Source organism: Typopeltis vanoorti, chromosome 11 (assembly GCF_054136105.1).
Source record: "Typopeltis vanoorti isolate ZY-2024b chromosome 11, IOZ_Tvanoo_1.0, whole genome shotgun sequence".
Lineage (NCBI taxonomy): Eukaryota > Metazoa > Arthropoda > Arachnida > Uropygi > Thelyphonidae > Typopeltis > Typopeltis vanoorti.
Window position 1 is genome coordinate 2,251,264 of NC_143559.1, and position 15,926 is coordinate 2,267,189.

At 37.9% G+C, this 15,926-nt stretch overlaps 1 protein-coding gene across 4 annotated transcripts in view; it reads right to left on the reverse strand.

Annotated features, from left to right (window-relative positions):
• Positions 1 to 15,926, reverse strand: part of LOC150101270 (uncharacterized) — a 141,261-nt gene that overhangs the window by 18,335 nt on the left and 107,000 nt on the right. For all 4 annotated transcript variants that reach the window (XM_090400195.1, XM_090400193.1, XM_090400194.1 and 1 more), the window contains exon 5: positions 7,462 to 7,655. In XM_090400195.1, the coding sequence (XP_090256321.1) occupies positions 7,464 to 7,655 (192 nt within the window). In that variant the 3' untranslated portion in view covers positions 7,462 to 7,463. The remainder of the gene's footprint in view (positions 1 to 7,461; positions 7,656 to 15,926) is intronic.

Here is a 15,926-nt window from a genome sequence, read left to right on the forward strand (position 1 = left end):
GGATATGATAGTACTACATGAAAAAAAAAAATTACATAATTAATTTCCTATCTTCAATTCTCCTCCAAATCAGTCTGTTACTTGTCAAGACTCCAACATTATCAGATCTTATATTTCTATCGTCTAAAGCACTTTGTACCGTATCAATCCACCTATATCTTGGTCTTCCTCTGGGTCGTTTTGCTGCCAACCTGGCAGAGAACACTTGTTTTGCTAATCTTTCCTCGCCTATTCTGTTTAAGTGCCCATACCACCTGAGATTAGCTCTGCTAACGCATTCCTGGATGCTGACAATGTCAAGTTCTTTCCTAATATTCTCGTTTTTAATATGATATTGCCATTGATGCCATCTGTTCATGCCTATAATCTTTCTCAGGACTCTCATGTCTTTAGTCTTTGGTGAAGTGTTTTACTTCTGACCCAGCTCTCAGATCCATAAGTTAAAACTGGTTTGAACACTGTCTTGTATACAGCTAATTTAGTGTTCTGACTAATTTCTCTCTTATTTCATATGAATTTATACAACTGACTTCCCACCATACCAGCTTTGCTGATTCTGTTGTCTATTTCTATGTTTAATTTACCATCTTCACTAAAAATCGTGCCTAAATAGCTGAAATGTTTTACTTGTTCCACAGGTTCTCCATTCACAACACAGTTGACATTTTCAATGATTCGGTCTTTTTATTGACCTTCATACCATATCTATTACAACAGTTATTCAATTTAGTCAGGGAATCTTGCAGACTTGTAGCAGATTTATTTAGAAGTATAACATCATCCACATAAAGCAAAGAGTTGACATTAACATCTCACAATTTTGATATCATGTTTAATACCACTTTCCTTGATAATGTGATCCATATAGATAATGAATAACAGAGGGGATAATGTACATCATTGTCTCGCACCAGATGTAACATTAAACCATCCTCCTGTACTTCCTTCAATTCTAACTGCTGACTTACAACCTCAAATAAAGACTAAGTATTGCTTGATATAACGGCGCATTGACACCATATAACTGTAGCGTATTGAATAGCTTCTCTCTTGGCACCTTGTCATATGCCTTTTCCAAATCGACAAAACTTAAATACAGATCTTTATTATATTCCCATGCTTTCTCGACTATTTGTCGTAAAGTGAAGATCTGATCCTGACAGCCTCTATTTGGCCTGAATCCAGCTTGTTCTTCACCAAGCTTTTCTTCCACAATTCTTCTCAGCCGTTTCCCAAGTATACTTGCTAGATCTTGCCAGGAACACTTAGTAGGGAAATACCTCTGTAATTCTCACATGCAGTTTTATTTCCCTTTTTATATATGGGTACTATGAGAGCTCTACTCCAATCATCGGGAATTCGTCCCTCTGTCCAGGCTTTCTGAACTATGCAGTTCAGCCACTGTAAGACTCTTATACCACCATGCTTCAGTATTTCTGGTCGAATATCATCTACTCCTGCTGCCTTTGATGGATATGTATTCCTGACTGCATGCTTGGTCAGTGTTTTTTACCACTGTGCTGTTATCACTGCTTGTTTCATTTAGCAGTGTTTCAAAGTAATTACTCCATAGTTCAAGGATATCTCTTTCTCCCATTTTCATGTCACCTTTATCATCTCTCACTCCTTTTACAGCACTCTTTCCTCCATTCTTAAGCTTCTTCAACAACCTTCAGAATATTTTGCCACCTTCTTGATATTTATTTTCTATGTTCTTGCCAAAGTCTTCCATGACTTTTGTTTAGCTAGTTTTACACAGTGTTTACCATTCTTGCATTTGTCTCTGTATTCTCTAAGAGCATAATATAATATATGCATTCTGTTAATATAATATACATATCTTAATGCAAACACCTACATAAGGTAGTGTAGTTATGCAACATGGCTCAGTTCCAAGCATACATTTTTACTAGGCTTTATTGCATTTTGCTGCATACTGCCAGAACAAGATTTTGTGCTGGCTATGGTATTAAGCTGTTATGAAACAATTTGCACTAGTTCAGAATATTTCTGTTATCCAGTGTGAGACCACCACCCTGCTTATGCTTATTTGGAGGCCTAAATGACTTGAAAATGATCATATTTGGTACCTAGAAGCAGGAGATCCAGATTACCCAGCCTTCAAGTTATCCAATAGTATGAAGGTTCTATGACTGCAGTAGCAAATTAGATCAGTATCTCTCTCTCTTAGACACAATGGAAAAATTAAAAAAAAAAGAGAATTCAATAAAAATATGATATTGTATGAGGGTCAATATGGTTTTGTGAAGATTGGTCATGCCTTAGTAAATAACTTTTTATTTAGCTTTTTTATAACTTTAAATGATTCTGCTGGTTTTTGCAAAGGCATTTGACAGAATACCTCATTGAACTGTTATGCAAATTAGAACAAATGGGGATGACGCTCGTTAAGTAGATAAGATAGTGGCTGCTGGACAGATATCAAAGTGTATGTGGAGGGGCAGAATCGAGGCAAAAACAGGTGGTGTGCCACAAGGTTCAGTGCTGGGACCATTGCTGTTTAATCTGTACCTAAATGATATAGGAAATATTTAGTTGTTTGCTGATGATGCAAAATTAGGCAGAGTAATGGTTAAACAAGGCATGTGGAGAGCTTGCAGGACGATTCGTGTGTAAGCACAAACAAGCTGTCAGTATGGGCAAAAGTTAAGTTAATGGGTGTTGTCAAGAAATGTAAAGTTATGCACTTTCGGATAAATAGATTGCAAGCTGTTTATCACATTGATGGCACTCCAGGAAATAGATGAAGCTAGAGATTTAGGGGCAGTGGTAGACAGAGTTAAAGTTTAGAGGACATGTTGCTAAGATAGCACATAAGATTACTTGGTAGTTATTGAAGAACACATTAACAAGTAGAGATAAGGATATGCCCACATCTGGATTATTGTGCTTGTCTTCAAAAAATTAAAACTAGTTTCTAAACTTAACAGGCTACTAAGCTATACTGCAGTATTTAGAATTGTAAGATCCTTTCCAGATTCACAAGGGACACTATGCATTTGATACTTTACATAAAATTCTATAAAAATAAATATTAAATAGACATGCTACTTCAGCCATGTGCCAAGCAGTACTTAAGTACTGGTACTAACGTCGCAGGTAGATAGTTGAGGCAGTAGTTCGTTTGAGTGCCTACTAGATACATCTAAGGTTCTCGATACGTCATTATTTTCATATAAATACAACAAGAGGATCTCATCCACAGTCAGTCAGTCGTGAACAGTGTGATATTCGTGTGTAAGCACACGCAAGTTCATGTCAGCCATAGCATATTGTGGTTTTATATTGCCATTGCCAGACTTTTTTCCATTAGTGTGAGACATATTCAGCAGATAATACCCTTACATGGCCATTTTGGATCATTATTTGGGTTCACCTTCCATCGCTAGGGCGTCTACGAGTAAAAAGTGTAAATCAAGTAATTCTTGTCGGATTTTTAATGAAAAGTGGACCAATTTGTACTATTGTGCCAATCGACAATAAGCCAGTGTAAATTATAGCACTGTGAGTCTATTTTGCTAAGCATGAATCTCGTTAATTTGATGGTATTGTGGAAACTATTGATTGGTTGAGGTAATTCATTAGTTCTTTCGTATGATACCAAATTACGAGATTCATGCTTAGCAAAATAGACTCACAGTGCTATAATTTATTCACAGATATCTCTAATAATCTTAACAATAAGCCAGTGTGTTTAATTTGTCGTGAGTCAGTGTCAAAAGAATACAATATAAAACGACACTATGAGACAAAGCATGCGTCCAATTTCGATCACTTTCAAGGGTGGCTTCGTGTGGACAAAGTGAACAGTCTTCAAATGATTTAAAATAAAATGCCAGAGGGAAGAGAGCGAAGTGTGCGTCAAAGTTAGTTATAAATGTAATATAATAGTTACAAAGTGTAATATAATAGCTGAAAAAATTGTTAAAAAATCAAAAGCCTTCTTGGACGGCGAGTTTGTGAAAGAGTGTCTCATTGCTGCTGCAGAAATTTTGTGCCCAAATAACGAAGTGTTTTAAAAACTGAGTTTGTCTGGTGTAACTGTAGCACGACGTGTCGAAGAACTTGCCAATGACATTGAAGGAACTTAAAAAAAAAAAAAAAAAGTCATCCGAATTTACGTCATATTCACTTGTTTTAGATGAGAGCATAGATGTGAAGGATACAGCACAACTGGCTATCTTTGCCCGTGGCACTGATCAACAATTCAGTGTGACAGAAGAATTGCTAGTGCTCGTACCTATTAAGGGAACAACGAAAGCCATTGATATTCTTGAAGCTGCCAAGAAACCACTCCAGCGTTTCAACCTCAGCTTAACTAACCTCGAGGGTGTAGTAAGTGAGGGTGCCTATTCTATGGTGGGAGAGAACGAAGGGTTTGTTGCGCTGCTACAGAAAGAACTCTAACTAGAAGGAAAGGATTTCGTCCGTTACCACTGTTTAATCCACTAGGAGAATTTGTGTGTGAAAACTATTGGATTTGAGAATGTCATGAAAGTTATTGTGACTGTTGTCAACATTATTAGGGCAAGAGGATTGAATCATCAATTCCAAGAGTTTTTGACCCAAGAATGCAAAGCGGATCACTGCAATGTGGTTTATTATATAGAAGTGCATTGGTTGAGCAGAGGGAAAGTTCTTAAGAGTCTTTGACTTAAGGAGCGAAATACAACAGTTCATGCAAACCAAGGGAACCCGATTGAGGAATTTAATGATCCAAAGTGGGTGACAGACTTTGCCTTTGTGACCGACATCTCGTTGCATATGAATGACCTAAATACATGACTACAATCCAAAGATCAACTAGTGCACACTCTGTTTGATCACATTAAAGCTTTTATGGCCAAGCTCAAACTTTGAGCTTGGCCACAAAAGAGGCATAACTCACCAAAAAAGACTTAACTCATTTTCAGCTTCTCGCTGAGTCCAACTGTTCGTCTCTTGATGAATATGCTAAAAACTTAGCCATGTTGTGAAGCGAGTTCGAAAATAGATTTAGTGATTTTCGTAACCAACAGTCTTCTTTAGATTTATTTTCAATGCTGCAGAAATGCCAGGCTCAGTACAAATGGAGCTGCTTGAACTCCAAAGCAACTCTTCTTTGAGAGAACAATTATTTCATGTGCCCTTGCTTACATTTCACAAAGACTACATTTCTGAGGACACATTCCCCAATGTTTGCCGGCATGCTTTATTAGGAAGTACACCTATGTGAACAGTTCTCCAGAATGAACGATATGAAGTCCAAAACAAGAACTCAGATTACGGACCAACATCTTGAGAATACTCTGCGCATAGCGACTTCCAACATTGATGCCAACATCGACTAGCTGGTCAAATATAAACATTGCCAAGTTGCCCATTGACATTGTAAAAAATGAATGTTTTCTTCATTAAATTATTGATTGTATTTACTTATCATGAACCCAACTCCTACCTATGCTCTTAAAGCTAAGTTTGTTTATTTTTATAGGATTTTATGTAAAGTATCAAATGCACAGCATTCCTTGTGAATCTGGAAAGCATCTTACAATTCTAAATACTGCAGTATAGCTGAGTAGCCTGCAGGCTTCATTGAAATTTTTAATGTGGTCTTCACACTGTCTGAAAGGTCCCTAGACCACCCTGTTCTAGGGGATGACACTTGAAGAAGACGACTCATGAACTTCAACTTTCTGTCTACTAAAACTCCAAGAGCCTAATCAGTTTCTTCTAGTATAATCCCACCAATATAACATGACATTAGATGTCTAATCATACTAGAGTGCATAACCTTATATTTATTAACATTGAATTGACAGCCATTTTCATATGGCCACAATTCCAACCTATGCAAATCATTCTGCAAGTACTGCATCATGTCAAATCCTTCCCAATGTCATTGATGTACAGATTGAATAGCAATGGACCAAGGACTGATTCTTGAGGCATACCGCTGGTTACCTTGAATTTTGCACATTCACACCACCCATATACAACTTTTTGATGTCAGTCATTCATCCTCTTATCTGTTCGAACAATCCAATCCCCTATTTGTTGCATTTATGCAATAGTTCTCCATGCTGTATTCTGTCAAAAGCCTTAGCAGTCCAAAAATATCCTTTCCCTTTGTCTAACTCAGTGGTAACACTATAGAATATGACCTTCCCTTTTAATAAACCCATGCGGTTTGTTGCAAAGTAGAGATTCTCTATCAACCTATTTCTGAATACGAGTCCTATCCAACTTTTCCAAAATCTTCACCACTACTCCTGAGATAATGATAGGTCAATAGTTGGATACATCAGTCTGTGCATCACCCTTGTGTAACAGGATTTTCATATATTCTACTCTTCAAAAATTGTACATAGACAAAACCTATTACATAAAGGAGTATATATTTTAATGAAAGTGCATTTTCTTACTGCATGGTATGTACATTTCCTAAGCATTTCATTTGTTTTATTTTATAACTGTCTTAATTCAGCTTACTCTTTAGATGTGCATATTTGATCAATTATTTAAGATGAAATATAAGCAATATTAAATATGTTTAATTTGTTGAACATTTATTCTGGCATAAATCTATGATGGCTCCACATACTCCATAGGTAATCTGTTACAATCACTTCCTTTTTGTTGTAAGTCACCATTGCCATTAGTTTAACTTTCAACTATTGATAGGAACAGTTTATTGGAGGATTAGAAGGGATGTTTTCCCAGTGAGAATTGACTATCCCACAGTAATGTAAGAATTCTGCAATCGTGTTGCAAGCTGCTTGGTAGCCTGCTGTCAGCTAAGGTGGGAGGCACTTGGCAGCAAATTTTGTCTTCTTTAAAATTCCAGTCAGTATATTTGAAAACTGATTGTTGAGATGTTTGCTTCATTAATGATTATCATGTTTTCAGTGATCTTCTGTGAGTAGGCTGTTGAAAATAATCAGTGATGATGATTCATCTGTCAATAGCCTGCCACTTAGACTATTTTTAATGCTTGTCCATTCTTCATTGAAGTCCATACTGTGCCACTCTCTGTAGTAACATCACCACAAACGTCATATATAAAGCACTGTGAATCACAGGTGGGTGTTTTCCATGTAAGCTTTTAATTCTGATGTATGAATGCTGATCATTAAATGTTATCAGACCTCTGATATATTCGCCCGTCACTCTGAAGTCTTAGTTTGCAGAAAGAGATCACTATAAACAGAAAATGAGCATGACACTTTAACTTAGATTTGCTTATAACTGACACAAAGATGAAAATTATTGCCATCCTTCTGGCTGTGCATGCACAGTGTATACATTTTGAAACAATTTGTGTGTGTATGAGAGAGATTTCAGGTTCAGAAACACTGAGTTAAACATAACCAGAAATAACAAATTATTGAACAGAAAAGTTCTGTTTTTCATAATTACATTCATAATATACTAAAACCACATATCATTATTATCACTTACAATTACAGAAGTGAACTCTTAGCAACTGATGTACAACTATACTCCATTAGGTGTCGCAACAAATGATTCTGTTCAAATTTAGAAATGTTGAATGCCAACCTTTCATTTCTCAAAGAAGATAATAGTTTTCCATATTTTTCTCCATAGACTGTAAATGGCACATTATGTGGAAGAGTCCTGTCCATTTCATCCAGCTGCAAAATACCCATTCTAGTTATAACCATTTTCAGAAATATTAAGAAATACATACAAATCATAATAACACACACACACTTGTTTTGACAAGTAAATTGGGTTTTTCTCTAAAATTTTTTTGAATGCTGTAATCCACAAATTACAGCATTCAAGGCACACTACTCTTAGATGCTTAGAAAGCTGTTAACACCATTGGAGGATTTCCACATCAACAATTTAACTCCCATCTGCCTATGTAAATACCCCCATCCTCCTTGTCAACAACAAATACTGGATTGAAATTCACACATTTCACATAATAGAATTATTATTGTATGAGTGCCTCTATGGAGTCCAAAGATTCATCGTGGAAGACCCAAACTATCCACCCAATCTATCGCACTTCTCCTTGAACCCATTAACAAAGCACTCGCAACTCTCCAAGCAAAAAAAATCCAGTCCTTGCACCACCACCCCACTAACCACACTCTTATTCAACTTCCAGGGATGACCCCCCCCCCCCTCCAGCCAAGTGCTGAAACATTTCCCCTACATCAATCCTATAAAACTCTTTAAGCAACTTAATTTCTATCATATCTCCTATCAACTAACTTCTGCAATCTGCACACCCTCAATCCATTCCTACAGAGCACTCATCTAGATCTCCTGCACTATCCCCCTCATCTCCAGGAGACAAGACTTGAGCACAGTAATCTAGATGTGGATGCATTAAGGCCTTATTAAGAGGAACAACTTCCTTATCTCTACTTGTTAATGTGTTCTTCAATAGCCAAGTAATCTTATGCGCTACCTTAGCAATATGTCCTCTAAAGTTTAACTCTACCACCATCACTAAATCTCTAGTTTCATCTGTTTTGAGTACAGTGCCATGGATGTGATACACAGCTTGTAATCTATTTATCCCAAAATGCATAACTTTACATTTCTCATATTAAACTGATACCCATTATCTTTTGATAATGAAATTTAATTTAATACTGTATAACAAATGAATCCTGCTAATTCCACTGTTTTACCTCATCTGTCTCTCAAAAACAACATGGCATTGGTTTCAGTAGCTTCATACAGAGCAAATAATTTACCTTTTGTTTCTCTTAAACTCCTTGCAATACCACCAATCGCCTACAGGTAACAATAACATCGTTAACCTATCCAACCGTGCTTTAAACAAAGATGAAATCTCGATACTAAACAAAGGTTTCAATTATGCTGTAGCACTGAGATCGATAAACAAACTTGAATTTATTTGTAATATTGAAAGAGGCCTAAAATTCATCCCAAATAACATAGCAGAAAAAATACGCTTAGAAACTGCCAACATTTTAAATCGTATCAAAACAATAACAAGCAGCCTAACCAAACACAAAGTAACAGCGATGAAATCACCAAAGTCAAATCTGAACATCATAATAACTAGAGCAGATAAAGGAAGTGCCACCGTTATTTTAAACCGAAACACTTATGTAGAAAAAATGAATCTGCTGGTCTCAGACAATAACACATACCAATTAGTTAACTACAACCCAACCAATAGAATAAAAAATAAAACAGAGAAACTACTTAAGTCAATTACCACATGGCCCGAAGATAAGGTCAAAAAAATATTTCCGCACTACGCTCATTCCCCAAGAATTTACAGACTACCAAAAATTCACAAAGAAAACACCGCTAAGGCCTAGGGATAGATAGCCCGACATATCACTTAGCCAAAAAATTAGCGGTAACACTCAAGGAGTAGGTAGGTAGGTCATATATCAAAAACACACAACACTTCATAAACATCACCAAATACATTACATTAGAAAAAGATGATTTATTAGTCAGTTTTGACGTCTCTGCCCTCTTTAGGAATGTCCCAATCAATGACACAATGCTTCTTTTACAGAATAAATTCCCTCCAGATATCACAGCGCTCTTTGCGCATCTATTACGTCCTGGTTATTTTGTATGGCAAAACGCTTTCTACCTACAAAAAGAAGGCACAGCCATGGGCTCCCCATTATCACCCCCCCATTGCTAACTTTTACATGGAACATTTTTTGAGCAACTTGCTTTAGGTTCCTCCCCTTTAAAACCCAAAGTCTGGCTTAGATACATTGACGATGTTTTCGCGATCTGGTCCCATGGTTGCCAGACACTAGACACATTCCTTAGCCACCTAAACAAACAACACAAACGCATACTGTTCACAATTGAGATTGTGAAACAGAACACACTACTGTTTCTAGATACACTTCTCACGCATCTTCCGGCAATCTTTCCTTCATGGTTTACCGAAAACTGACCCATACTGGCCAATATATACACATAAACTCCTACCACCACCCAACACAAAAAATAGGTTTCATTAATACTCGAAAAAACATGGCTCTGAAAATCTGCTCCCAGTGAACAGGCACTGAAAGATGATCAGCAATACTTGCCAAAAAAATGGGTACAGCCAAAACACTATTAACAAAATTCTCTACAAGACCTCAATAAAAAAACAAAGACAAACCAGACAACAACAAAACTATAACCATTCCCTACGTTAAAGGGACATCAGACAAAATAAACAGAGTACTACAAAAATACCTCAAAGCCACCTTTAAACCCCTGCAAAATTAAAAAGCTTACTCAACTCATCCAAAGACCCCCCCTGCTGGCCCACCCTGGAGCATACCATATTCATTGCACCTATAACATACCATATATATATAGAGAGAGAGAAACAGGACGCGCAATTCCTATCAGACAAAACGAACATAAACGACACATTAAATATAATAATTATGGTGAAGCTGGGGTGGTTGATCTGATCATGCCCTGAACACCTTACATAAAATTGACTGGAAAAGCACTAGTTGTCTACAACAGTGCTTCCCAAACTTATGGATTAAAATATTTTAAATTAAAATATTTCACAGCCCCATCTAAAAAAAATCTTAATATAGACATATATTTTATGATATTTATTTTGTATTTATATTCAAGATTTTGCTTTTGAAATCTTTTTTGTGCTTCTTATCAATACCTTTGAAATGAAACTTATATGAGTAAGCATACATTTACTAATATTCATTAATCGCTGAAATACGCAAGAAGCAAAATTTGTGAACCAACACCAATGTATGATTTTTTCTATTAAAATATAAAAAAGAACAAAAAAGAAATAATAAAAAAATTAAATACGTTTCTTTTAAGATTAAAAGAAAATCTACTTAGTCTTAAAACATTTTAAATTTGGTTTCATTATTTCATGACCCCCTCAACAAAACGTACGGTCCCCAAGGGGCTGTGGCCCACAGTTTGGAAAGCGCTGGTCTACATCACCAAAACATGGTATGAACGCAAATTTAAGGAAGCCTATGATATCATTATCAACCACCCCAATCTGAACAATAATGAAGGTCTAAAAATCCCATACATATCGAAGGCATATATTCGACCCACAGAACCTTCCTCTCTAAGAACAACTATAAACAGGACTGTAGTAAATCCAGGATCCTAAATCAAGAATAACAATTGTAATAATAAAAATAGGACATCATTGTTACTGAAAAAAAAACTATAAGAAAAAATGTTTATTCCTGTTATCTTACATTAAATCTAGCTTGGTGTAATTTATAATTTTTTTTTCCACTAGAAGTCATGCCAGTAGAATAACATGTAATCAAATCATTGTTTCTCTAACTAACGGTTTGTAATGTAACTCAGCTTGTCTTGTATATTTGTGTATGCTCCAGATGATGATCTTGATATGAAGATCGAACACGGGTGTAGAATCCATAATTTCGAAAATGAATGCTGATCACCGAGTAACACTAAAAGAAAAGAATCAAATGTTTGCTCTATGGGGATATCGCACAATAAAAACTGTTTATAAGCTATGTCCACCTCTATCGATCGATATAGTTGCTAGACCAACCAATCTTTCTTGGGTTATTGCTGTTCACAAATATTTTTAAGCTTGGAAAAACTTTCTGCACTTGCTTCCTGTAAATTCCTGTTAGTAGCGATGGCACCTACTGTAATATGGCTGAACGAGTGCCCTTATTAATTATTATTATTATTATTACGGGCAACTCCAGGGAGTCATTAGACTCATCGAGGGAGGCCCCAAATCATTTTCATCACAACTATTTGACATTCATACAGTATCTATCATACCTCGCCTTAAACTCATTCACTGTCACAGCATCCACCACAGACTCAGGGAGCGCATTCCACTCATTCACTACTCTAAAAGTAAAGAACCCAGCTCTAACACCTTTACTAACCACACTTTTGCCCAGTTTCCATGGATGTCCCCTAGTCCTCCCACTACCAGCCCTGTTCTCAAAAATATCTTCTGAATTAATTTTATAGAAACCCTTCAGTAATTTGAATGACTCAATCATATCTCCCCTCCTCCGCCTATCAACCAATTTTTGCAACCCACAAATCCTCAACCTGTTCTCATACGGTTCATTCCACAGACCTGCTATCATCTTGGTCACTCGCCTCTGGATCCTCTCCACCTCCTCCCCATCAAGAAGAAACCTAGGTGACCAAATCTGAGCACAGTAGTCGAGATGAGGTCTTATCAAGGCTCAATACAGAGGAACAATAACCTGCTTGTCTCTGCTTGTCAACGTATTCTTCAGCAACCAAGTGATTTGATGAGCTGATTTGGCCACTTTTGCAATGTGTCCCCTAAATTTCAATTCCTTATCCACCAACACTCCTAAATCTCGTGCCTCATCAATTTCCTGGAGCACGGTTCCACCAATGCAGTAAACTGCCTCCCATCTTTTCACCCCAAAATGCATAACCTTACATTTTGCCACATTAAATTGACATCCATTCTCCCTAGCCCAGACCTCCAATCTATCCAAATCATCCTGCAAAATTTTGACGTCATCTGCATTCACTATTGCCCTACCCAACTTCGCATCATCCGCAAACAAATGAACTGTTCCTCTCAGATCCTTTCCTATATCATTTATGAACAAATTAAACAGCAGTGGTCCAAGAACAGATCCTTGTGGTACACCACTAGTCACAGGCCGTCTTGTGGACTCTACTCCTGAGTAAACCACTCTCTGATATCTCTCCTTCAACCACCCTCCTATCCATCTCACCAACCCTATGTCCATTCCCATATGCTGCAATTTACTGATTAGAATTCCATGTGGTATCCTGTCAAAGGCCTTAGCAAGGTCCAGCAGAATCACTGTAAACCATTACCCTTATCCAGTTCAGCCGTCACTGTGTTATAATACGTGAGCAAGTTACTGAGGCATGACCTACCCTTCACAAAACCATGCTGTCCCCGATACAGTATCCCATTTTCTTCTATCCAATCTTGTATTTTCCTCTTGACTATTTTCTCTAAGACCTTGATAATGATTCCTGTTATGCTGATTGGCCGGTAATTTTCAACAGCAGCCTTGGAACCACCTTTGTGCAGTGGAACTATTTTCCCCTCTTTCCACCCCCTTGGGACTGACCCAGTCCTGAGGCTCAAATTAAACATAATGGTCAAGGGCACTGACAATTCTTTGGCCGCTTCACGTACGACACGAGCTGGTATACCATCCAATCCCACAGATGTATTGACATTGAGGTTCTGTAATAGACTAGTTACCTCTACCTCATCCATCACAATTCCAGTATAAGCTGTTGGTTCCTCCATTTTCGCAAAGCCACCACCTGGATGATATACTCTTGCAAAGTGCTCGCTCAGTAATTCCACAACATCGACTGATTCAGTTACCTCCCTACCCTCAGCATTTTTTAAGATCATTCTACCATGAGCATTTTTCCTTTTACTTGCAACATATTGAAAAAACTGTTTGGGATTCTCTTTAGCCTGCATGGCCAATTTCCTTTCGTAATCTGCTTTTGCTTTTCTTACCACCCTTGTTACCATCCTGGCCTGAGCTTTATACTGTTCATGCACCTGATGGTCACCCTTCTCCTTAAATTCCCTCCACAATTGTTTCTTTTTTTGCAGCTCAAGCTTAATAGTGTTATTCGTCCATTTAACCCCTACATGATTTATTATTCGGACTCTTGGTATACAGTCAACCATTGCCTCCTGCAAACAGTTCTTAACCACCTCCCATGCACCATCAACATCCAGCCCTTGCAGTTTTACATGCCATGGCATTGAGCCAAGCACACACCTAAGCTTGTCATACTTACCAGCCCGGTAATTCCACATATACCCTGTCTTAATTGTAAATTCGACTCCTTTAGCCACCTCCCAAGTCATGACCTTATGGTCACTCTCACCAATTGGTGGCAACATGGTCATGTTCGTTACAGCTACATTCTCAGTTGCAATTACTAGGTCCAGCACTCTTTGCCCCCTGGTATTTTCCAATACATGTTGCCGTAGATAGTTGTCTCTTAATAACTGCATAAAATCCAATTCCTTCCTCCCATGTGCCCTCTCCTCTTTCCAGTCAATGTTACCATAATTGAAATCACCCATAATAATTACCCTCCTTCCATTCATTTCTTCTATTTGCTTATGCATACTATTCCCACCATCCACTCCATCACCCGGTCTATAGCAGCACCCAATTTTATATTTTGTTCTGCTAGATTGTATCTCACACCAAACAGCCTCAAATGTGCTTTTTTCCCCATCCTGCAGTTCAACTTCTATACTCCTTGGCTGAAGCTCATCAGCTATCATCAATAACACTCCTCCCCCCTTTTTATTCACCCTGTCACTCCTGAACACGCTATACCCATCGCATTCAATCCCACTAGCTTTATCATCTTCTGTCAGCCATGTTTCACTAATACCGACAACCTGTGGCCTGGAAGTGCTAACCATGGCCAAAAACTCTTCCTTCTTGTTCCTAATACTCCTGGCATTAGTGTACATGAATCGCAGAAGCCCATTTGTCCCATCCCTACTTTGATTCCTTATACTAATTATCCCATTCTGATTTGTTGTCCGTCGTACTCGCCCGGGCATAATATACTCATTCATACACTTAACTTCCCCCCCTAAAGTCTGCATATCTACTCCCCCCCCCTCTTAATAAATCTAGTTTCCCTGAGTCTGTACATCCACTTCCACATCATTCATCAACACTCTTTCAAGTCTCCGTACACCAACTCCATTCAAATGTAACCCATCCATCTTATATAAGTCCTTTCGCCCATCGAACTCATTCCACACATCCACAAATTCCACACCACTCTCCATGCATAACCCACGCATAAAGTCATTGGCAATTATGGCCCTCCTTCTAAACACTTCGCTGTCATACCGCGGTAAGATACTCACCATCCTAACTCTCTCACTCTTCTCTTTTGCTACCTCAAACAACTCCCTCACATCCTCTATCATTTCCATTTTGTCCTCTTTCAAATCATTCGTTCCTGCCACTATTATCATCTCTTTCACCCTCTGTTTTTGCAGTCGAATAGATTCGCTGACGTCCTTTATGTTCGCACCCGGCTGGTACGACTTCGTTAAACTCTCAATTATTACGCCTCTTAATAGCGAATCCCCATACAGCACTCGCTCCTTCATTTTATTGACGTTTACGTACATTCTATTATTTGCCGTCACAGACTTCCGCCGGTTATTTGTCGGTACGTTCAACACACATTTTTGCATACGCTCCAGTTGTCGTTTGGCTCTGTGTATCGCGCCATTTAAACGGGCAATTTCGCTACTCGCATTTATCTCACCATTTTCATTATCGATCAAATCATCCATTCCTTCGGTGTTTCTACCTTCATTTACACTTTCAGCGACGCTCTCACACATATCTGGCACTACCACGCAATTCTCTAGTACACCGCCATTTTCTACATTCTGACTACCGTTAACGATATCAGTCTCGATACACGAAACACGCTTGAAGTCCTCATTCTCTTTACACTTTCTACACATATTAACTCCACTATCACTTTCTAACCAGACTCCTACCGCTCTTCGCAAGGCATACATCTCACAGACAGCACATTGCATAAATTCTTAAGCCGCGCCATGAGGCAGGCTGCCTCTATGCTACACCCTGTCGACTGTACTGAATATAGACAAGATTATAAGAGTAGCTATATCACATATTAGACCTGATATTGCTGAAACCTGCAAAAGCCAACAAGCTCGAGTATCGCATTAAAATAAGTTCCATTTTTATAAAAGGCAAGTCCATGCATCTGTTTATTGTTAGTTTTATTACCCTAATGCTTTTAGTATTCCCCAAATTTTTCTTATAATCAAAAATGTTCCGTGACTTTGAAAAGATTAAGAACCACCGTGTTAAATATTCTAA